This window comes from Pseudophryne corroboree, chromosome 9 (genome assembly GCF_028390025.1).
Source record: "Pseudophryne corroboree isolate aPseCor3 chromosome 9, aPseCor3.hap2, whole genome shotgun sequence".
NCBI lineage: Eukaryota > Metazoa > Chordata > Amphibia > Anura > Myobatrachidae > Pseudophryne > Pseudophryne corroboree.
In genome coordinates, this window is record NC_086452.1 from 77,521,338 (window position 1) to 77,544,107 (window position 22,770).

General features: G+C 46.4%; 1 protein-coding gene across 6 annotated transcripts in view; it reads left to right on the plus strand.

Moving 5' to 3' along the window:
- Positions 1-22,770, plus strand: part of EPS15 (epidermal growth factor receptor pathway substrate 15) — a 258,145-nt gene that overhangs the window by 153,347 nt on the left and 82,028 nt on the right. For all 6 annotated transcript variants that reach the window (XM_063939551.1, XM_063939554.1, XM_063939552.1 and 3 more), the window contains 4 exons: positions 1,855-1,944; positions 3,816-3,924; positions 6,361-6,396; positions 20,925-21,202. In XM_063939551.1, coding sequence (XP_063795621.1) covers positions 1,855-1,944; positions 3,816-3,924; positions 6,361-6,396; positions 20,925-21,202 — 513 coding nt within the window. The remainder of the gene's footprint in view (positions 1-1,854; positions 1,945-3,815; positions 3,925-6,360; positions 6,397-20,924; positions 21,203-22,770) is intronic.

The following is a 22,770-nucleotide window of genomic DNA, read 5'->3' on the forward strand; positions in this document are numbered from 1 at the left end:
TGCACCATGGTAGCCTTCCCTTGCTGAAAATACAACCCACAACGTTATATAGGACTCATGCAGTGCGTCTGCCTCTGGTCTGTTAATAATAATGATCATTTTAGTAATACCTGTATAGCGCTTTTCTCCAGCAGTGCTCTGTTTCTTTACAAGCATCATAAACATAGCAGAGAGGTTTAGTATTGCAGCACAAAGAAAACAAACCGACAAATAGTGTATATAGCAGTGATTTTCAACCTTTTTCAACTTGTGGCACACTGACAAGACTTTCAAATTGCCAAGGCACACCATCAGCGCCTCACGGGGCAAAACAAAAACACACAATGGCCCCCAGAATATTTAAACACAGTTGCCCCCACAGTAATAAAACAAGCACATTGGCCCCCACAGTAGAACAAATACATTAGACCCCAAAGTAATAAAAGCACATTGGACCCCAAAGTGGTAAATTAAACACACTGCCCCCCCCCATTAATACAAATACAATGGCCTCCTCAGTATTAAAACAATTACACTATAACTAAAGAGAGTGGCCCTCCACAGAAAAACAAAGCACACTGGCTCTTACTGTACATGTCTGTTGGTGAGAAAGAAGGAGCTCCGTTGTCACTGTCATTCAGTGAAGGGGAGCTTCAGCAGCCTCAATCACGTTTGGCAGGAGCGGGTGTACTACGTTATGCCGATGAGAAGAGCAGCAGCAGTGCAGCACTAAGAAGGCGTGCGGGCAGGCAGGTGGGCGTGCTGGGAGGGGGGTGCAATGACGCGCCGTGTGTGAATGACCTGTGATGTCTATAGGTCATGGCCCGTGCCGCATCTGAGCAGCCCGGGCCCGAAATGATAAGTTAATTGAAGGTGGCAGATGCGCACCTAATCAGCAGCTCGGGCGGCACACTAGTGTGCCGCGGCACAGCGGTTGAAAACTGCTGGTTTGTAGTGATCATAACGGGCACAATGAGCTTAATGCTGGATTATTTCAGCCATTTTGATTAATACGTTCCACGGGTTACATAACGCACCCACGAAAGGTACCAAAATGGGGAAGTTGCAGTGTGCTAAAGCCAGTGGCAGATCCCTTACGTAACCAGGATTACAATGTGTGAGATAAGCCATGCAAGGAAATAAGACATACAGTATATGGTTTACTGAAACATGTGTAATATGTAATGCACTGCATGCATAGATCCACATGTTGTTCACCGCACCCAAGGTAGAACCATCCAAGACGGCTTTCTGGGGCGCACTGTGTAGTTTACATATAACATGGTGTGCAGTTAGCAGAAGTATAACATTCAGGTTGAGGGAAAACAAAAAAGAAAATGGGGAAGCTGTATACAGAGGCATAAAACATCAGTATTAAAACAATGGTGACCGCACTATGAAAACTATAGTAAAGTCAATAAAAAAAATAAATTAACGTCATAAACTGCTACATGCCACATGACTTGGCCTGTATTTAGCATCTCCCTCCCTCACACAAATGTGCAGTCTTTTCACATCCTGCAGTTTCAGTGCGACTGGGCCCACAGTACAAGACTTCCCGTGAGCCTTGTCTGAAGTACATGGTAACGCTAGACTATCCACCAAGGTGGAACGGCAAAAAAAAAAAAAAGAAGCTGTAGTAATACCACATAATGTGAGTAAGCCAAAGTTCAGAGTTCAAATTCCGGGGATGGCTGTTACATTGTTCTCCTGTTTTCCTCCTGTTTCACTCCAGTGTAACTCCATCAAAAGTATAAAATTCGAATAACCTCTATATTCTAACACTTTGAATCTAACACTGACTATAACAGCCTACAGCTACAGCATCCTAACCTAAGCACTATGACATTCTCTTAACCTTGATTCATATTATAGGTAAGGAGCAGTCCGGAAATCACCCAGACCTCAGGGAGTGATGTGGAAGAAAAAGAAGAAACTCCTAAAGTGGCAGTAACCACTGACCAGGTTGGTTTGTACCTTTTATATTATAAAATGATGTTGGAAAGGGAACTTGTGTTTTCCACCTGCTGTCTGTATTTCATCGTTGTTTAGCGATCTACAGCTGCAAAATGTTAGGTGCATCTTCTCTGCACCACTGAATAGTCTCTCATTAAATCCAGGGCCGGATTAACGATGGGGCGGATGGAGCTGCAGCTCCAGGCCCCCCCATCAAAATAGGCCTTCAGCTATGCTGCTGCTGCAGACAGGAAAAAATGGTTTCCTGCTACAGCAGCCTGTTACTAGCCGTCCGCGGTCCCCCTGCGCTCCGGCTGTGAACCCTCCTCCTGTAGCACCGGTGGACTAAATACAGCTGCCAGCATAATCGTGACACATATGGCGCTGCGGTGGAAGGCTTCACTAGCCCTCCTCCCTGCAATCCATACACTTAAAGGAGGGTTCAGGGAGGTAGGAAGTGACGTGAGAACGAGTGACGTCACATATGGGCCGACCACCCCGCCACCACCGCAACCTGAAGGAAACACTGACAGCAGACCGGAAACAAGTCCTTGAAAACGGCCAGAGCCTGGCAAACTGACTGATCCTGCTAAGGGTGAGGTGTCAGCCCTGCATGGCTGCTGCACTGCCTGTTTAATAATTATAACTGAAACATTGACTATATATGTTGGACGGACGGATGGACGTCCTGCGCATGCGCTTTAGACTCTGGCACTGTGCCCGAGTCTCTAGCGCTCAGTGCGCTAGCAGCGGCTGTGACGGCTACGGGAGAGGAGGGGGCCCACACACAGTCACCGATGGACGCCAGAAAGGTGATGATAAAAGAAATGGGTGTGGTGGGGGCCCCCTCTGGACCCAGGAGCCCGTGTGCACCGCGCACATTGCACCCATTATAGATACGCCAAGGGTGCTTCAGGGTCACAGTATGCTGTGCTTGCCTGCCTAGGTAGGACTAGAACCTGCAGTTCATTGCCTGGCCACTGGGCGGCCACGCCTGCTATGAGTAGCTGCGTATTGAATTAATACAGCAATCTTATTTTCGCAAAGTTGCTTTTCCTTCATCTGTCTGGATCATGCAATTCTGTGTTATGCTGAATTTCAAATCAAATATTCTTCAACAGGTATTTCATACAAATTAGCGTTAGAATTTATTAAGTTATTGTTGTGGTTTCTTGCTCATTGGACAATACAATTAATCTTTTAACTTAGAAGTAATTAAATCAGAGTTGTTCATCAACTCAGTATGAGGTCTATACCATATCGGCCTCTGCCTTATCCAAAGCCAATTTCCAGCAAGGCACTTGTCATTAGTGTACATCAGCAGTGTTTCAACCTACAGAGTTCTCTATTTTCTGTATCCTGTATAATAAAAGGCTAACACTGCTCCTAACCTCTGTGGGGAGAATTCAAGTGTTGTGTGCATTGCAGCTACTAGATGGCGTCCGACGGAGCAATTCAAGTGTTGCTCCTTTCAGGCGTGCGTAACTGCCAGCGCTGACATTACTTTTACGTTGTTCCATCATTTTCACTGACTGGTAACTAGAAATAAAGAGGCAGATGTATTAAGCCTGGAGAAGTGATAAAGCAGTGATAAATGCAAGGTGATAACGCACCAGCCAATTAGCTCCAATATGTAAATTTACAATTAGGAGCTGATTGGCTGGTGCAATATCACCTTGCACTTATCACTGCTTTATCACTTCTCCAGGCTTAATACATCTGCCCCAAAATGTTTAGAATGCCACCGGTTCTGCCCAGCAGTAATGTATCTTCCTTCATAAGCTTCCAGATTCCTAAATAGACTGTTACAGACCCAGAATATGTGTAGGAATGTGTGTGTCATCTATGCAGCATTGTTGTTTTATTGAATCTCTTTTCAGGTACAGGAGGTCACGTTCCAAGTGGGCAGTTTTGACACAGAACAGAGGGCATCACATCCTGTCCCAGAGCCTGGACTGGATTTCTTCCAAAGTGATCCTTTTGTCGGCAGTAAGTTCTGCTTGTGGGCATAATTACCAGATATAATACGGCCAATATGCCGCGCTAATCGCCATGTTTAACTTGATTCTGGAGAGCAGTGTAAGATTGGCTGGTGGCTAAGAGAGCATGTTCTGGGCTGGAGGATGTAGGTGGGGAAAGTAGTGCTGGTTGAGGGCAGAGTGCACCTGTTATGTAAACACTCTGTTCAGGAAGCTATTTTGTGAGCTTCACTATTAGCCAGTGAGATGTGAATATTTGTTCAGCTTACAGATGGCTGCCTCTGCTTTGTGTGTATTACAGGTTATGTTTAAAGACAGTGCATTTTCCACTTTACCTCTGTGATCTTCTGTGGTCCAATTCATATACAGTAGATGCTTGTTTCCAGCTTAATTCAGAGATGTACGCAATGGTTTACATACAATGCATCCGGAAAGTATTCACAGCGATTCACTTTTTCCACATTTTGTTATGTTACAGCCTTATTCCAAAATGGAATAAATTCGTTTTTTCACTCAAAATTCTACACACAATACACAGTAATGACAATGTGAAAAAGTCTTTCTTGAGATTTTTGCAAATTTATTAATAATAAAAAACTAAGAAATCACTTGTACATAAGTATTCACAGCCTTTGCTCAATATTTTCTTGATGCACCTTTGGCAGCAATAACAGCTTCAAGTCTTTTTGAATATGATGCCACAAGCTTGGCACACATAATTTTGGACAGTTTCGGCCATTAATCTTTGCAGCACCTCTCAAGCTCCGTCTGGTTGGATGGGAAGCGTCGGTGCACAGCCATTTTCAGATATCTCCAGAGATGCTGCCACCACCATGCTTCACTGTAGGGATGGTATTGGCCTGGTGATGAGCGGTGCCTGGTTTCCTCCTAACATGAAGCCTGCCATTCACGCCAAAGAGTTCAATCTTTGTCTCAAGTATTTTGTTTCTCATGGTCTGAGAGTCCTTCAGGTGCATTTTGGCAAACTCCAAGCGGGCTGCCATGTGCTTTTTTACTAAGGAGTGGCTTCCGTCTGGCCACTCTACCATACAGGCCTGATTGGTGGATTGCTGCAGCGATGGTTGTCCTTCTGGAAGGTTCTCCTCTCTCCACAGAGGAATGCTGTAGCTCTGACAGAGTGACCATCGGGTTCTTGGTCACCTCCCTGCTAGGGCCCTTCTCCCCTGATCGCTCAGTTTTGACGGCCGTCCAGCACTAGGAAAAGCCCTGGTTGTTCCGAACTTCTTCCATTTACGGATGATGGAAGCCACTGTGCTCATTGAGACCTTAAAAGCAGCAGATATTTTTTCTTTACCCTTCCCCAGATTTGTGCCTCGAGACAACCCTGTCTCTGAGGTCTACAGATCATTCCTTTGACTTCATGCTTGGTTTGTGCTCAGACATGCACTGTGAAGTGTGGGACCTCATATAGACAGATGTGTGCCTTTCCAAATCATGTCCAATCAACTGAATTTACCACAGGTGGACTCCAATTAAGCTGTAGGAACATCTCAAGGATGACCAGTGGAAACAGGATTCACCTGAGTTCAGTTTTGAGCTTCATGGCAAAGGCTGTGAATACTTATGTAGTTTTTTTATTTTTAATAAATTTGCAAAAATCTAAAAAAAAAATTAAAAATTCACGTTGTTATTATGGGGTACTGTGCGTAAAATTTGGATGGAAAAAATGAATTTATTCCATTTTGAAATAAGGCTGTAACTTAACAAAATGTGGAAAAAGTGAAGTGCTGTGAATACTTTCTGGATGCACTGTACATCTCCAGTGGTGTGTGATCTGCACATGCATAGGCCCTGGGCACTGCAGCGTCGCTGGCTCCAGCAGCGTGAATATTCTGGTCATCCTGAGTATGTTGAGGTCGAAATTCATGCAGAGTGATCTGATTCTGATCTTCAAACACAGCAGCGGATTAGCGAGGCCGACAGAAGGCACCTATTTACAGAAAACACCTGCAGCAACAGCATGTTCTCACTTTACCATGTGTAGATTTGAATCAGGCCCATAGTTTAGATTTATTATTTGAATGAAAGATCACATAAACGCTGCTACATCTTTACTTTAAGTAGTGGTAGATAACTGTCAGCTGTAATAATGACAGTATGGTTTACTCATTCATTCTGGCTGCTACATGAGCCTTTATACATTGTCCCAATGCTCCCACTGACCTCATTGGAGCCAAATAAATGTACGTCTCTAGTGGACATTTGCCTGAAACATTTGGTGCTAACGCCACGTGCAAAAGATCTGGACCGGCTGATTAATTACTGATGAAAGTTTGTACTGGAGTCATCTGGGGGGGCTTACAGGAACAGGGGTATCTGAGCGAGAGGCTAGGATTAACACATTCGATAAATAATACATAATATTGCCCATTTATGCTTCTTCTCACACCGGGAATGACGGAGCAATCTTTTATTTCCCCTGCAGGTGATCCATTTACAGATGATCCCTTTGGCAAGATAGGTGAGTCTGTGAGCGTGATGTAAAGTCTTAGTCAGTAATACAATACTTTACGTCTGTGTACACATTTTCTTTGATGCACATATAGTCATTAGAATGCAGCCTGAACATCCTCTATTATCCATGATTAGTTTTGAGCTACTCGGACTTTACTTAGTAGTGTACTGATAAGTTTCACTCCCAGTCCTAAGACTAACTACCTCCACTGTTTGTAGGTGACGGCGCACTTACCTGTGCATGTACATGGTGCTGATGAAAATGTTTCTCTGTACAGTGTAGTTAGGCCATAAGACTGGTTTTCATAGCCAGCGACTGTTATTACTGAAGTTCATTATGGAATGTTTACATGCAGCATGTGAAGTGGGCAATGCTAGAATGCCCTGAAGCCATTAAGAGTATTTGAATTTGAACGACAGCACATAGTACTGAAATAACTCATGCTGGGTACACACTATGACATGTCGGCGGACCCAAGACCACGGCGACAGAGCGGCTGATCCAGGAAAGTATAAGCAATTACTGATCGGCTGCTTGATACGTCACATCCTGGCGTCACAGTTGGGCGGCCCTTTGAAATTTGCCCGCCCGGCTGTGTTGGGGGTCAGTGTAATAAGTGTGTTGACCGCCGTACACATTCGGATATACAGGCCATTGTCTGTGCTGCAGAGCTGACATGATATGTCTGTGAATGAAGTCGTTTGCAAGCATATCGTTTGTACCCACTCTTCGACCTGTTCACGATATATATCTCTCAGTATTTACCCAGCTTTAGGCCTGATTCTGATTTGGGAATACAGTAAGAAAGAGCAAGGAACTGGGGACTTCAGTAAATCCGTGCCGCACTGCAGGTGGGTCAGATTTAAAATGTGCAGAGAGATTTAGATGTGAGAAGATTGTGTCCAGACTTAACTAACTCGCAGTGTAAACCCAGAGCTACCCAGTATCTGTATTTACCCCTCATGCAATTGCCACAATTCCGCACACTGAAGTCTGACGCTATTATCCGCTGATGCTGTGAATCGCACGGATCTCTGCGACTGCTCCACCCACAGCTCTTTATTCTCTAGAGCAGCTGGCATCACTGTCATTGGCACTTACATCTACCCCATACTAGGTACAAGAGGTATAACTAAAATATGCATATCCTTAGCTTGCGTGCGACACAGAACATGCTGTAACTCTGGCTACATGCCCAGGTCATGCCAATAGGACGGTTCTCTTATGTGCATACACCTAATAATGCTGATTTCTCTGGCTGGGTCCACAGGAATATCCACAGGATAACATTGGGAAATGGTTGAGCGACAGCGGAAATGGCACCAACACGGTCACGAGCTTTCTGGCCTCCCAGGATGCATCGGGGCCGTCACCATATAGTCCCGCCCACTGACTCAGTCAAATCAGTTTTTTGCTTGGTGCGGCAGGAAGCCGCATGGTCACAGGGCTGCTGAGATAAAGCAGCCTGAAGCTTTTATTATTTTATTTTTATAGACTTACTATGTTTTTTAAGCGACTTTTCTTAACCGCGTCTTAAACGCATACTGGAAAGAGTCGCTCCAACAACTCCCCACCGGGTCGCATCAACGCTTACCTTCGCGGTAATAGTGCTGTCTCGACGGGCGTCTGTGTCGGATGTTCTAGCAAGTCCAGCAGACGTAACCAGGCTGTGGCCGGAGCGTGGGGGGACGGTAAGTCTATGGATTTCCTCTTACTAGGGGGGTCCGGACACAGCTACACTGATTTGGTGGAGACTACAAACAGTGTGTTGATGCGCCGAACATCTCGAGTGCGACAGCGCTACGCTCCAGGGATCATAGGCGCCAGGACTAGGGAGAGGCCGCGATCCTTTAGAGTTGAAGTCAACAGGGGGATTCAGACGCTCTCCTGGCCGCCCCTCCTCCGAGTTCATGACCAGTTTCTGCGTGTCTCCCGTCCATGAACTGAATGACCTCACTTCCGGCTCAGACGCTACCACGAGGGTACTCGGTCGCAGCTTAGACGCTGCGGTTGTGTACACTAGAGATCCCGCCTAGACCGAGTCGCAGGCCTTAGCGTCTGCATACACGTGGAAGTCGCTGAGCGTCCGTGTCCGTCAGTGAGCGACTGTGGCTGTTATCAGTTACAGCAGCGGCAGTGTACATCAGTAGCGTCTGAATCCACTCAGCGTCTTACGAGCGCATATGCTTGGATATGGAAGTGTGGTGAGTCTCCCTGTATCCCGCTCTCCAGAGGAAGGGTATACAGTACTAAAAATTCTCTCTACTTGTTAGTATGAATTGTTAATTTTTAGTACCTATTGCATATGAGACCTGTATATTACTGTGTTTTCTGCATTTTATGTTGAAAAAAAGAACCAATTTAAATCAGAAGTACAATTTTCCTACTTATGTTTAAGTTATTATGGAGGTTGTATTCTCATATGACAATGTCTAATGCTTTAACATGTGACTGACTGCTAGTATGTGTGCTGACTTTTCTGTGTAATGTCAGTCCCGTTCTGACCCTCAAGTCAGGTGCACTGTGGTCAGATTGATCTCACTTCTATATACTCATATATAGGTGATTTTCAGTCACAAATTGTGTAGTCATTAACAGATTATTACCATGTCTGTGAGCGGCAAAAGTGACGAGGAGAATTTATCAAGCACTCCTATAGCCCTAACATGCTTATCTTGTAAGACAGGGTTAATTTATATGGACCAATTGATCACTTATGAGGGCTTGTGTGCGAACTGTTTTGCTTTTCAGCAAAGTAAAAAACTGGAGGTGGTTCAACCACCAACAGAACCACCATGGAATATGTTCGCAAAGACTCTATCTTCAATAGCGGGCAGGTTAACTCCGGTAGCACCGCCTCAAGGGTTAGGTTACACTATTAACCCATACATGCAGCTCCCTTCCTACGGCTTGGTTCCAGTAGCCTCTAAAAGCAACCAAGGGACAGGTAAGACTAAGACAGATGCGTCTTTGTGGCAGACTACACAAGATGATACAACAGATAATGATGCAGTATATTCAAATACTCCCTATGATGATCAGTCGCAGAGTTTTAGTTCAGAAGATGTAGCTGAACTTATTAATGCTGTGAAGGCTGTTCTCTCTTTGGAAGAGCCAGCCAAGACAGTGTTAAAATCTAAAGCACCTGTGTTTAAACAAACAAAATCAGTTAAAACTGAATTCCCAGCATCAGATGAGCTGACGGAAATGATGGATGAGTCTTGGGCGACGCCCAGTAAGAAATATAAGATTCCGAAAAAAGATGGGATTCTTATTTTCTCTGACGTCCTAAGTGGATGCTGGGGACTCCGTCAGGACCATGGGGAATAGCGGCTCCGCAGGAGACAGGGACAGGGCACAAAATTAAAAGTTTGACCACTAGGTGGTGTGCACTGGCTCCTCCCCCTATGACCCTCCTCCAAGCCTCAGTTAGGTTTTTGTGCCCGGCCGAGAAGGGTGCAATCTAGGTGGCTCTCCTAAAGAGCTGCTTAGAATAAAAGTTTGTTAGGTTTTTTATTTTCAGTGAGTCCTGCTGGCAACAGGCTCACTGCAACGCGGGACTAAGGGGAGAAGAAGCGAACTCACCTGCGTGCAGGATGGATTGGCTTCTTAGGCTACTGGACACTAGCTCCAGAGGGACGATCACAGGTACAGCCTGGATGGGTCACCGAAGCCGCGCCGCCGGCCCCCTTACAGATGCTGAAGAGAGAAGAGGTCCAGAAATCGGCGGCTGAAGACTTCCCAGTCTTCTTAAGGTAGCGCACAGCACTGCAGCTGTGCGCCATTGCTCTCAGCACACTTCACACCGCGGTCACTGAGGGTGCAGGGCGCTGGGGGGGGCGCCCTGGGCAGCAATGTAATTACCTTTACTGGCTAAAAATACATCACATATAGCCCCTGGGCTATATGGATGTATTTAACCCCTGCCAGGATTACAGAAAAAACCGGGAGAAGAGCCCGCCGTGAAGGGGGCGGGGCCTATCTCCTCAGCACACAGCGCCATTTTTCCCACACAGATCCGCTGGTGGGAAGGCTCCCAGGCTCTCCCCTGCACTGCACTACAGAAACAGGGTTAAAACAGAGAGGGGGGGCATTTTTTGGCGATATTATTATATATTAAGCTGCTATAAGGGAAAACACTTACTATAAGGTGGTCCCTGTATAATTATAGCGCTTTGGTGTGTGCTGGCAAACTCTCCCTCTGTCTCCCCAAAGGGCTAGTGGGGTCCTGTCCTCTATCAGAGCATTCCCTGTGTGTCGGTACGTGTATGTCGACAGGTATGAGGACGATGTTGGTGTGGAGGCGGAGCAATTGCCTGTAATGGGATGTCACCCCCTAGGGAGTAGACACCGGAATGGATGGCTTTATTTATGGAATTACGTGATAGTGTCAACACGCTACAAGGTCGGTTGACGATATGAGACGGCCGGCAAACCAATTAGTACCTGTCCAGGCGTCTCAAACACCGTCTGGGGCTTTAAAACGCCCATTACCTCAGTCGGTCGACAGACACAGACACGGACACTGACTCCAGTGTCGACGGTGAAGAAACAAACGTATTTTCCAGTAGGGCCACACGTTACATAATCACGGCAATGAAGGAGGCGTTACATATTTCTGATACTACAAGTACCACAAAAATGGGTATTATGTGGGGTGTGAAAAAACTACCTGTAGTTTTTCCTGAAATCAGATGAATTGATTGAAGTGTGTGATGAAGCGTGGGTTACCCCCGATAGGAAGTTGCTAATTTCAGAGAAGTTATTGGCATTATACCCTTTCCCGCCAGAGGTTAGGGCGCGCTGGGAAACACCCTCTAGGGTAGATAAGGCGCTCACACGCTTATCAAAACAAGTGGCGTTACCGTCTCCTGATACGGCCGCCCTCAAAATCCAGCTGATAGGAGGCTGGAAAATACTCTAAAAAGTATATACACACATACTGATGTTATACTGCGACCAGCAATCGCCCCAGCATGGATGTGCAGTGCTGGGGGGGTTTGGTCGGAATCTCTGACTGGAAATATTGATACCCTGAATAGCGACAATATTTTATTGACTATAGAGCATTTAAAGGATGCATTTTCTTTATATGCGAGATGCACAGAGGGATATTTGCACTCTGGCATCAATGGGTAAGTGCGCTGTCCATTTCTGCCAGAAGAAGTTTTATGGACGCGACAGTGGTCAGGTGATGCGGATTCCAAGCTGCATATGGAAGTTTGCCGTATAAAGGGGAGGAATTATTTGGGGTCGGTCTATCGGACTTGGTGGCCACGGCAACAGCCGGAAAATCCACCTTTTTTACCTCAGGTCACCTCCCAACAGAAAAAGACACCGTCTTTTCAGCCTCAGTCCTTTCGTTCTCATAAGAACAAGCGGGCAAAAGGCCATTCATATCTGCCCGAGGCAAAGGAAAGGGTAAGAGACTGCAGCAAGCAGCTCCTTCCCAGGAGCAGAAGCACTCCCCCGCTTCTGAAAAGTCCTCAGCATGTCGCTGGGGTCTTACAAGCGGACTCAGGTCCGGTGGGGGGGTCGTCTCAAGAATTTCATCGCGCAGTGGGCTCACTCGCAAGTCGACCCCTGGATCCTGCAGGTAGTATCACAGGGGTACAGATTGGAATTCGAGACGTCTCTTCCTCGCAGATTCCTGAAGTCTGTTTTACCAACATCTCCCTCCGACAGGGAGACGGTGTTAGAAGCTATTCACAAGCTGTATTCCCAGCAAGTAATAGTCAAGGTACCCCTAATACAACAAGGAAAGGGGTATTATTCCACGCTGTTTGTGGTACCGAAGCCGGACGGCTCGGTGAGACCTATTCTAAGTCTGAAATCTTTTGAACACTTACATACAAAGGTTCAAGTTCAAGATGAAATCACTCAGAGCAGTGATAGCGAATCTGGAAGAAGGGGACTTTATGGTGTCCTTGGACATCAAGGATGCTTACCTCCATGTCCCAATTTGCCCTTCAAACAAGGGTACCTCAGGTTCGTGGTACAAAACTGTCACTATCAGTTTCAGACGTTGCCGTTTGGATTGTCCACGGCACCCCGGGTCTTTACCAAGGTAATGGCCGAAATGATGATTCTTCTTCGAAGAAAAGGCGTATTAATTATCCCTTACTTGGACGATCTCCTGATAAGGGCAAGATCCAGAGAACAGTTAGAGGCCGGTGTAGCACTAACCCAAGTAGTGCTGCAACAGCACGGGTGGATTCTAAATTTTCCAAAATCCCAGCTGAGCCCGACGACACGTCTGCTGTTCCTAGGGATGATTCTGGACACAGTTCAGAAAAAGGTTTTTCTCCCGGAGGAGAAAGCCAGGGAGTTATCCGAGCTAGTCAGGAACCTCCTAAAACCAGGAAAAGTGTCAGTGCATCAATGCACAAGAGTCCTGGGTAAATGATGGCTTCTTACGAAGCGATTCCATTCGGCAGATTCCACGCAAGAACCTTTCAGTGGAATCTGCAGGACGAATGGTCCGGATCGCATCTTCAGATGCATCAGCGGATAGCCCCGTCTCCAAGGACAAGGGGGTCTCTTCTGTGGTGGTTGCAGAGTGCTCACCTTTTTGGAGGGCCGCAGATTCGGCATTCAGGACTGGGTCCTGGTGACCACGAATGCCAGCCTGAGAGGCTGGGGAGCAGTCACACAGGGAAGAAATTTCCAGGGAGTGTGGTCAAGCCTGGAGACTTCACTTCACATAAATATACTGGAGCTAAGGGCAATTTACAATGCTCTAAGCATGGCAAGACCTCTGCTTCAGGGTCAGCCGGTGTTGAACCAGTAGGGCAACACCACGGCAGTCGCCCACGTAAACAGACAGGGCGACACAAGAAGCAGGAGGGCAATGGCAGAAGCTGCAAGGATTTTTCACTGGGCAGAAAATCATGTGATAGCACTGTCAGCAGTGTTCATTCCGGGAGTGGACAACTGGGAAGCAGACTTCCTCAGCAGACACGATCACCACCCGGGAGAGTGTGGACTTCATCCAGAAGTCTTCCACATGATTGTGAACCGTTGGGAAAAACCAAAGGTGGACAGGATGGCGTCCCGCCTCAACAAAAAACTGGACAGGTATTGCGCCAGGTCAAGAGACCCTCAGGCAATAGCTGTGGACGCGTTGGTAACACCATGGGTGTACCAGTCAATGTATGTGTTCCCCCCTCTGCCTCTCATACCCAAGGTACTGAGAATTATAAGGCGAAGGGGAGTAAGAACGATACTCGTGGTTCCGGATTTGCCAAGAAAGACTTGGTACCCGGAACTTCAAGAGATGCGCACGGAGGATCCGTGCACTCTACCTCTAGACTTACCGCGGCTGCGTTTGACGGCATGGCGGTTGAACGCCGGATCCTAAAGGAGAGGGCTCCGACGGAGGAATTTCAACTGGGTCGATTCCTACATTTCCTGCAAACAGGATTGTCTATGGGCCTCAAATTGGGGTCCATTAAGGTTCAAATTTCGGCCCTGTCGATTTTCTTCCAGAAAGAATTGGCTTCAGTTCCTGAAGTCCAAGCTTTTGTCAAAGGAGTACTACATATACAGCCCCGGTTGTGCCTCCAGTGGCACCGTGGGATCTCAATGTAGTTTTGGGATTCCTCAAATCCCATTGGTTGAGCCACTCAAATCGGTGGATTTGAAATATCTTACATGGAAAGTGACCATGCTACTGGCCCTGGCTTCGGCCAGGAGAGTGTCAGAATTGGCGGCTTTTTCGTACAAAAGCCATATCTGATTTTCCATTGGGACAGGGCAGAACTGCGGACGCGTCCTCAGTTTCTCCCTAAGGTGGTATCAGCGTTTCACCTGAACCAACCTATTGTAGTGCCTGCGGCTTCTAGCGACTTGGAGGACTCCAAGTTGTTCGACGTTGTCAGAGCCTTAAAAATATATATATATATATATATATATATATATATATATATTTCAAGGACGGCTGGAGTCAGAAAGTCTGACTCGCTGTTTATACTGTATGCACCCAACAAGCTGGGTGTTCCTGCGTCTAAGCAGACGATTGCTCGTTGGATTTGTAGCACAATTCAACTTGCGCATTCTGTGGCAGGGCCTGCCACAGCCAAAATCTGTAAATGCCCACTCCACAAGGAAGGTGGGCTCACCTTGGGCGGCTGCCCGAGGGGTCTCGGCATTACAACGCTGCCGAGCAGTTACGTGGTCAGGGGAGAACACGTTTGTAAAATTCTACAAATTTGATACCCTGGCTAAGGAGGACCTGGAGTTCTCTCATTCGGTGCTGCAGAGTCATCCGCACTCTCCCGCCCGTTTGGGAGCTTTGGTATAATCCCCATGGTCCTGACGGAGTCCCCAGCATCCACTTAGGACGTCAGAGAAAATAAGAATTTACTTACCGATAATTCTATTTCTCGTAGTCCGTTGTGGATGCTGGGCGCCCATCCCAAGTGCGGATTGTCTGCAATACTTGTACATAGTTATTGTTACAAAAATCAGGTTATTATTGTTGGAAGCCATCTTTTCAGAGGCTCCTCTGTTATCATGCTGTTAACTGGGTTCAGAATTAAGTTGTACAGTGTGGCTGGTATGAGTCTTACCCGGGATTCAAAATCCTTCCTTATTGTGTACGCTCGTCCGGGCACAGTATCCTAACTGAGGCTTGGAGGAGGGTCATAGGGGGAGGAGCCAGTGCACACCACCTAGTGGTCAAACTTTTAATTTTGTGCCCTGTCCCTGTCTCCTGCGGAGCCGCTATTCCCCATGGTCCTGACGGAGTCCCCAGCATCCACTACGGACTACGAGAAATAGAATTATCGGTAAGTAAATTCTTATTATCCATTTCCAGCTGTGGAGTGTTCAAAAAGAGAAGTTTCTCCAAAAGTAGATGCACATGTTCTGCGACTTGTGCATAAATCTGCTTTACCACTGTCATCTACCTCACTAAATGATGTCACAGACAGAAGGGTAGAGAGCCTCTTGAAAAATTTATTTTCTCTAGTAGGAGCAGTGGTAAGACCTGCTATGGCTTCGGCCTGGGTAGCAAAGGCAATGGGCGAATGGATAGAGGAACTAGAGAACGGCATCTCTTCTCCTAATAGGGAGCAAGAGGATCTTTTTAGCCGTTTAAGACAATCTGCCCAATACTTGGAAGAAGCAGCAATTGATATGGGTACAGTTGCTTCTAAAGCTTCAGCCTTGACAGTAGTCGCTCGCAGAGCAGTTTGGCTACGTACCTGGAAGGCAGATGCGGAGTCCAAGAAAGAATTGGAAGCATTGCCTTTCATTGGTAATATATTGTTTGGGAAACCATTATCTGATATCCTAGAATCAGAGGCTGAATCAAAGAAGGTCAGATTCCCGGCTACTTATAACCCTAAGTCCAAGGGTTCAAAGTTTCGCTCATTTCGTTGGCACAGCAAAGCGAAAGCTAAAGAGGAGTCTAAGCAACCCCAGTTCAAAACCAGGGGTAGGAAGCAGTGGGCTAGCAAAAAGCCAGCTTCCAAGCCTGAACAGAAACCATCAGCCTGAAGAGACGGGCCTCCGCCTGGAGGATTCCAGGGTTGGGGGCCGACTCCTTAATTTTGAACACATATGGCAACAGTCAACAACAGATGCTTGGGTGCAGAAGGTGGTATCTCAGGGGTATGGGTTCCCATCAGGAGGCAGCCTCCTCAAAGATTTTTTTGCACCAGCCCATCTTGTATAGAGTCGAAGGCCAATGCCCTGCAAGAAGCAGTCCAAAAATTACTGCAGTCAGGTGTGATTGTTTCAGTACCTCCTTCACAAAGGGGACAGGGGTTTTACTCCAATCTATTTCTAATCCAGAAGCCAAATGGGTCATATCGACCAATTCTCAATCTGAAAATGTGAAACAAATACATTTGGATCCCAAGGTTCCACATGGAAACGTTACGCTCCATAATGTTGGCTATGGAACCGGGAGATTACATGGTATCTCTGGATGTACAGGATGCTTACCTACATGTGCCTATAGCACTGTCTCATCAGTGTTACCTCAGGTTTGCCATCCTCCAGGATGATTTTAAGTTCCAAGCCTTGCCCTTTGGGCTAGCAACAGCACCCAGGGTGTTTACCAAGATTATGGTGGTTATGGCAGCTTGTCTGCGCAAACGGGGGATAAGAATATTCCCATACCTCGACGACCTGTTAATCCTAGCACCTTCGCAGGATTTACTTTTGAGCCATCTTCAACAGACTATAGTTTGTTTACAGAGACACGGGTGGCTCATAAATTGGGGAAAAGTCGTCTCTGAATCCGTTACAGCGGATGGTTCATTTGGGGGCCATATTGGATTCAGACCTACAGAAAGTTCTCTTACCAGAGAAAAAGATAGTCACGGTGCAGGTCATGGCTCAGGAAGCGTTGCACGCCCAGACAATGTCAGTCCATGCAGCAATGCGACTGTTGGGTCTGATGGTATCAACCTTCGACATGGTGGAATATGCGCAATTCCACTCCAGACCATTGCAGCACCTTATTCTGACCAAATGGAATGGAAATCATCAGACGATAAAAAAGCAGATGATAAAGTTTCCAGTAAACGTAAAAAGGTCTCTAGCGCGGTGGCTACAGACAGACCATTTAAACAAGGGGAGACCCTTTTGGATAAAAGAATGGCAAGTCCTGACAACAGATGCCAGCCTGCAAGGCTGGGGTGCGGTACTCGGAAGCCTGTGGTTCTAGGGAAAATGAACCGCAAGGGAAAGTCGCCTGCCAATAAATCTGTTGGAAATAAGGGCCATTTACATGGCTTTGGTTCAGGCAAAGGACAGACTGCAAGGAAGACCGGTCCAGATTCGCTCAGACAATGCGACAGCAGTAGCGTACCTCAATAATCAAGGAGGAACTCACAGCAAGAGACTGATGGAGGAAGTAACTCCCATTCTAAGATGGGCAGAACTCCATCTCCCAGCATTGTCAGCAGTGTTTGTCCCAGGTGTACTGAACTGGGAAGCGGATTTTCTCAGTCGACACACCATTCAGGAAACCGAATGGGCATTACACTAGTGATGAGCGGGTTCGGTTTTACTCGGTTTTACTCGGTTCTCAAAACGGCATCTTATTGGCTCACGGATGTCACGTGTTTTGGATAGCCAATAAGATGCCGTTTTGAGAACCGAGTAAAACCTCGCTCATCACTACATTACACCCAGAAGTGTTTCAGGCAATAGTGAACAGATGGAGTCTACCAGAGCTAGACCTCATGGCGTCTCGTCTAAACAACAAAGTTCCGAGGTACGGATCAAGAACAAAGGATCCCGGAGCGGTCCTTGTAGACGCTCTGTCAGTAGAATGGAAATTTCATCTGGCGTATCTGTTCCCTCCAATATCTCTGTTACCCAGAGTAGTGAGAAAAATAAAGCAAGCAAAGGGAGCCATAATTCTAATAGCTCCAGCTTGGCCAAGAAGGCATTGGTACACAGATCTTCTGAGGATGTCCGTGGAAGCACCAATACTGGTCCCTCAACGTCCAGATCTGCTAATGCAGGGTCCTTGTTGTCACAGCCATCTGGATCATCTATCTTTGACGGCGTGGCTATTGAAACCTCTATCTTAGAAGCTAGAGAATTTTCTAAACAAGTAATCCAAACTATGCTTAGAGCAAGAAAGCCTTCTTCAGCTCGTGTGTATCATAGAATATAGCCTATATGCATTGGTGTACTGGAAAAAATTTCAATCCAATATCTTTTAAAGTATCCAGGATTTGGGATTTCCTTCAAGCAGGATTGGATAAAGGTTTGAAAGTTGCTTCCTTGAGAGTTCAAGTATCAGCATTAACTGTATGGTTTCAGCGAAAGATAGTTGATTTACAGGATGTACATACTTTCTTTCAGGGAGTTGTACATATTCAACCTCCATTTGTTCCTCCTGCAGCTCCTTGGGATTTGAATTTAGTTCTTAAATTCCTCCAGGGTCCTCCGTTTGAACCGCTTAATAGAGCAGATCTTAAATGGTTAACGGTTAAAGTACTTTTTCCACTGGCAATGGCGTCAGCCAGAAGAGTGTCAGATTTAGGAGCGTTATCGTCTAAGTCTCCTTTCCTAAGTTTTTTTCCAGACAGAGCAGTTCTCAGAACTAGATCTGGTTATCTTCCAAAGGTGGTATCAAAGTTTCACCTGAATGAAGAGATTGTAGTCCCAGCTTTTCAGGTATCGGGACTATCTGCGGGAGAAGCGTCGCTGGACGTAGTCCGAGCCTTAAGAATCTACATAGATCGTACTAGTGCCATCAGGAAAACAGATTCTCTCTTCATCCTCTACGGATTTCATCGAAGAGGATGGCCTGCTAGTAAACAGACGCTGGCGAGATGGCTCCGAATGGTAATATCAGAAGCTTATTCTCATGCAGATCCCCCTACTCCGGCTAATGTCTCTGCACACTCTACACGTAAGGTAGGTCCTTCATGGGCAGCACAACAGGGTGCTTCAGCAGAACAGATATGTAAGGCAGCCACATGGTCTTCCATAAACACATTCATTAGACATTATGCCTTGGATACTTTTGCCTCTCATGACGCAGACTTCGGGCGAAAGGTCCTCCTGTGTAATCAGGAGCGTCCCCACCACTAGAATTGGCTTTGGGAATACCAATGTTATCCTGTGGATAATCCTGTGGACCCAGCCAGAGAAATAGACGTTATGGTAAGAACTTACCGTTGATAACGTGATTTCTCTTATGTCCACAGGGATCCCACCCTGACGCACCTGATTTGAGGATCTTGACAATCACTAAACCTCTTCCTTCTTGTATGGAAGGGTGTGCATGTGTGTTCTTATCGCATAAATAGGTCTCTACCTGATGCTGCTGCCTAAATCGCTGTGGAAAGAACTGATTTGACTGAGTCAGTGGGCGGGACTATATGGTGAAGGCCCCGATGCATCCTGGGAGGCCAGAAAACTCGTGACCGTGTTGGTGCCATTTCCGCGGTCGCTCAACCATATCCCAATGTTATCCTGTGGATACCTGTGGACATAAGAGAAATCACGTTATCAACGGTAAGTTCTTGCCATAACGTCTATTTGATGTCCAGAGAGAGACATCTGAGATGCTTCTGACTCAGAAACCCTTGGACATACATAGATACGTCTGGTCACTGCAGCGCATGCATGGTCTGCAAACAAATCGCTATATCACCACATTTGGGCTTGTTTACAATGTGGATTAGGCTGCGGAAGGCAGACAGGAAACCAGATACAGCGATGTAAAGAGAGGAAGAAGCAAGTCCCCCAGCAGTTACTACTGGCCAGTGTGACTGCAGCTTACTCCTGTATAAGAGGAGCTTCCAGGTCTGAGCCGCAGATGTAATAGGTATCCGGATGATAGGTCGACAGATACAGAAGGGTGACATGTAAAAGGTCGACAGGTTTAAATGGTCAACATACTGTGTTTTTTTTGTGGTGATGGGGGGGGGTTCCATTCTTTTCAACTTTTTCATACTTTACCATCCACGTGAACTGTGATTGGGATTGGTACCCTGTGCCTGAACCATGGCAAGAAAAACGAGCCTGTGGGGGTACACGTTTCCACTAATTTGGCTTTTATAGAATGATACCCAAAAAAAAAAAAACACCTGTCGACCATTTCCATTTCGACCTTATCACTATGTTGACCCTTTGAACCTGTCAACCTTTTCAGGTGTCTACATTTAACATGTCCACCAATTGATCCTGTCGACCATGTGCATGTAGACCATATGTGGTTGATCTAGTGACTGTCAACCTAATACCGGTCAACCTAATGAGCCACACCCAATATACTAAGCCGTGGAGAGAGAGAAAGTACCAGCCAATCCGTTCCTGTCATGTTACAGGCTGTGTTTGAAAAATGTCAGGAGCTGGTTGGCTGGTACTTTATCTCTTTCCAAGGCCGCTGTAACCCTGCTCGCAATGAAGAGTACATGGAGAAGTAACTGGATGCATTTATGGGGAGTGGTTAGAAAAATGCAGGTGTGTCATGGCCGTTTTCGGGGCGTGTGTCTGCCGTCAGCTGCGAGTTCATACAAACAAACACATGGCACCTGCGTCGCTACTGCCGTTTCCTACCTGCATAGCCATAGGCCAATTCTTAGCCTAGATGTACCTCATGTTTGCGTATAGGCTGCGAATGTGTACGCATTTGCGAATGAGTCTGAGATGGCTCCGTTGGGCGTCTCTCTTCATTTCTGGGCAGCAGCTTCCCTTACTAAGATCAGCAATTCCATAGCCTAGAAAATCACACTTGCTAGTGCATTAGCGTACAAACATGAATTAGGCCCATAGAAGCCGGAGTGTCCCAGCCCAGCTGCTCTTAGTACAGTTTATTTACCTGTATACACAACAGAGGAGGATTTAGGCCTACACGCTGCCTATCCAAGCATCTGAATGCCAGAGCAGTGATACAAAGGTGCAGTCAGATACCCCTCTATAAATAAAGTGGCGTTTCCTACACTCGCTCTATTGAGCAGCATCGTTCTGCACCTGTGTCCTCATCTCGTGGATTGTATGATGTAATGCCACAACTGCATGCCATGCATTAAGCTTTTATGTGCTTTTATTTGCAGATCCGTTCGGAGGAGATCCTTTCAAAGACTCTGATCCTTTTGCTTCTGATGCATTTTTCAAGCAGTCTTCAGCAGATCCCTTCTCGTCCTCCAAAGCGGATAAAGCTGATCCTTTCCTGTCATCAAAACCAGATAAAGCAGATCTGTTCTCATCCTCCAAAGCAGACCCTTTCTCATCTTCCGGAGCAGATCCATTCTTATCTTCAAACGAAGATCCGTTTACGTCCTTTAAAGCGGATCCTTTTTCAACTGCGCTTACAGAAAGCAGCATCTCCTCGGTATGTGTATAATAGTAATAAGGAAAAATATTCTCTGAAAATTGTTTGCTTTGGCTGAGGTCCATGTCTAGGGCCTTCTGACCCGGATGCTTTTGCCCTCATTAGTTGTTTTCCTATGTAACATCTCTCTCTGTATACCTGGTACAAGGTGTATACAGTATGTGGACGTGTACCTCCTTTGTACTTTTACTCCGATGCCTCGGTATGCACTAAAGGGTGGGGGCAATAAAAACATAATGGAACCCCACGCATTCAGGCATTATAGCAAGTACAAATATATAGACAGGGCTGTGAGTGAATGCAGCAATAGTACCTGGATAAATATGACACCAGACCATCTATTTATTACAATAACTTCCTTGATTCTTCCTCCAGCACATAACTGGTACGGATAAAAAGTACAGATAAAGTTATGTAACATTTGAATTGGTATTACTCCTTTCTCCACCTGCACAATTTAATGCTACCTTATCTCACAGACTGGAAACAGGTTTCAGTCTCACAGCCACTTGTAGTTCAACACTGCATCTTCTGCATACAGCCTTTGCACCAATGAAGCTGATATAATGAACCATGACCAAGAACAGGACACAATCGGAGTGTAAAAGGAGGGCGTCCAGTGTCAAAACACCCCTCCCCCCTTTCCCAATAGAATATGGGAAAAGGATATAGTGCAAAACTGGCATATTTTGGATGCAGAAGTGTTAAACATTTCTAAATTTGGTAAAGGGTTCGCTGCAGACCAGGTGGCTAACCGGCTCATCATCTCAGCGCAGACTGGTGCATCGACGCCCATGAGACTCCCACAGATCTGGTGGAATACATCCTCACAGGTTCAGGAATGGACAGTGGTGTACCAAGATAAACCTTGCAGTTTACTAGTGTAATCCATCTGACAGTGGCCTGATTGGGAGCAGGCCAGCCTCTCTTGTAGACATTGTAAAGCACCAACAGGTCATCGTCCTGCACAAGTCCTGAGTTCTATGAACATAGATTTGCAGTGCCCTGACAACATCCAGGAAACAAAGACTGCCCTCTTCATCCAGACGCCTATCCCGGTTCAAGGCCAGGCATTACAGTGTCCTAATGCAAATTGAACTCAGAGGTCACTTTAGGATGAAAGAAAGGTTTGCTCCTTAGCACAGCCTGTTGGCATAGAAGATATATAATGGAGACGTCAAGAGAAAGCCCCCGTTTCAGAAACTCTCCTCACTAAGGGGATAGTTGGCAGGAATGCAACCTTCCAGGTAAGGAACCTCAGCTCCAGCAAATTGAAAGGAGGGTGCTGGAAAGCCAGCAGGCCCAGGCTGAGCTACTAAGGAAATATTGTAGGGCTACTGTATATAGAGGCTGCGCATGTGTCACTCCCTATAAGAAAGACTTCAGACAAGAGAGACTGGTAGCTGATAGAAAACAAAAGAAGATCTGAGACCCCTTCCAGGAACAGCATCAAGTGGTCCAAGAGAAAAGAGCAGGTGCCCTGATTAGGAGTCATCTCGGTATGATCTAGCTATAGCCTGACCTTAGTGCTCCAGCCATCACAGCAGGTGGGAGGCACGCTATGCTGA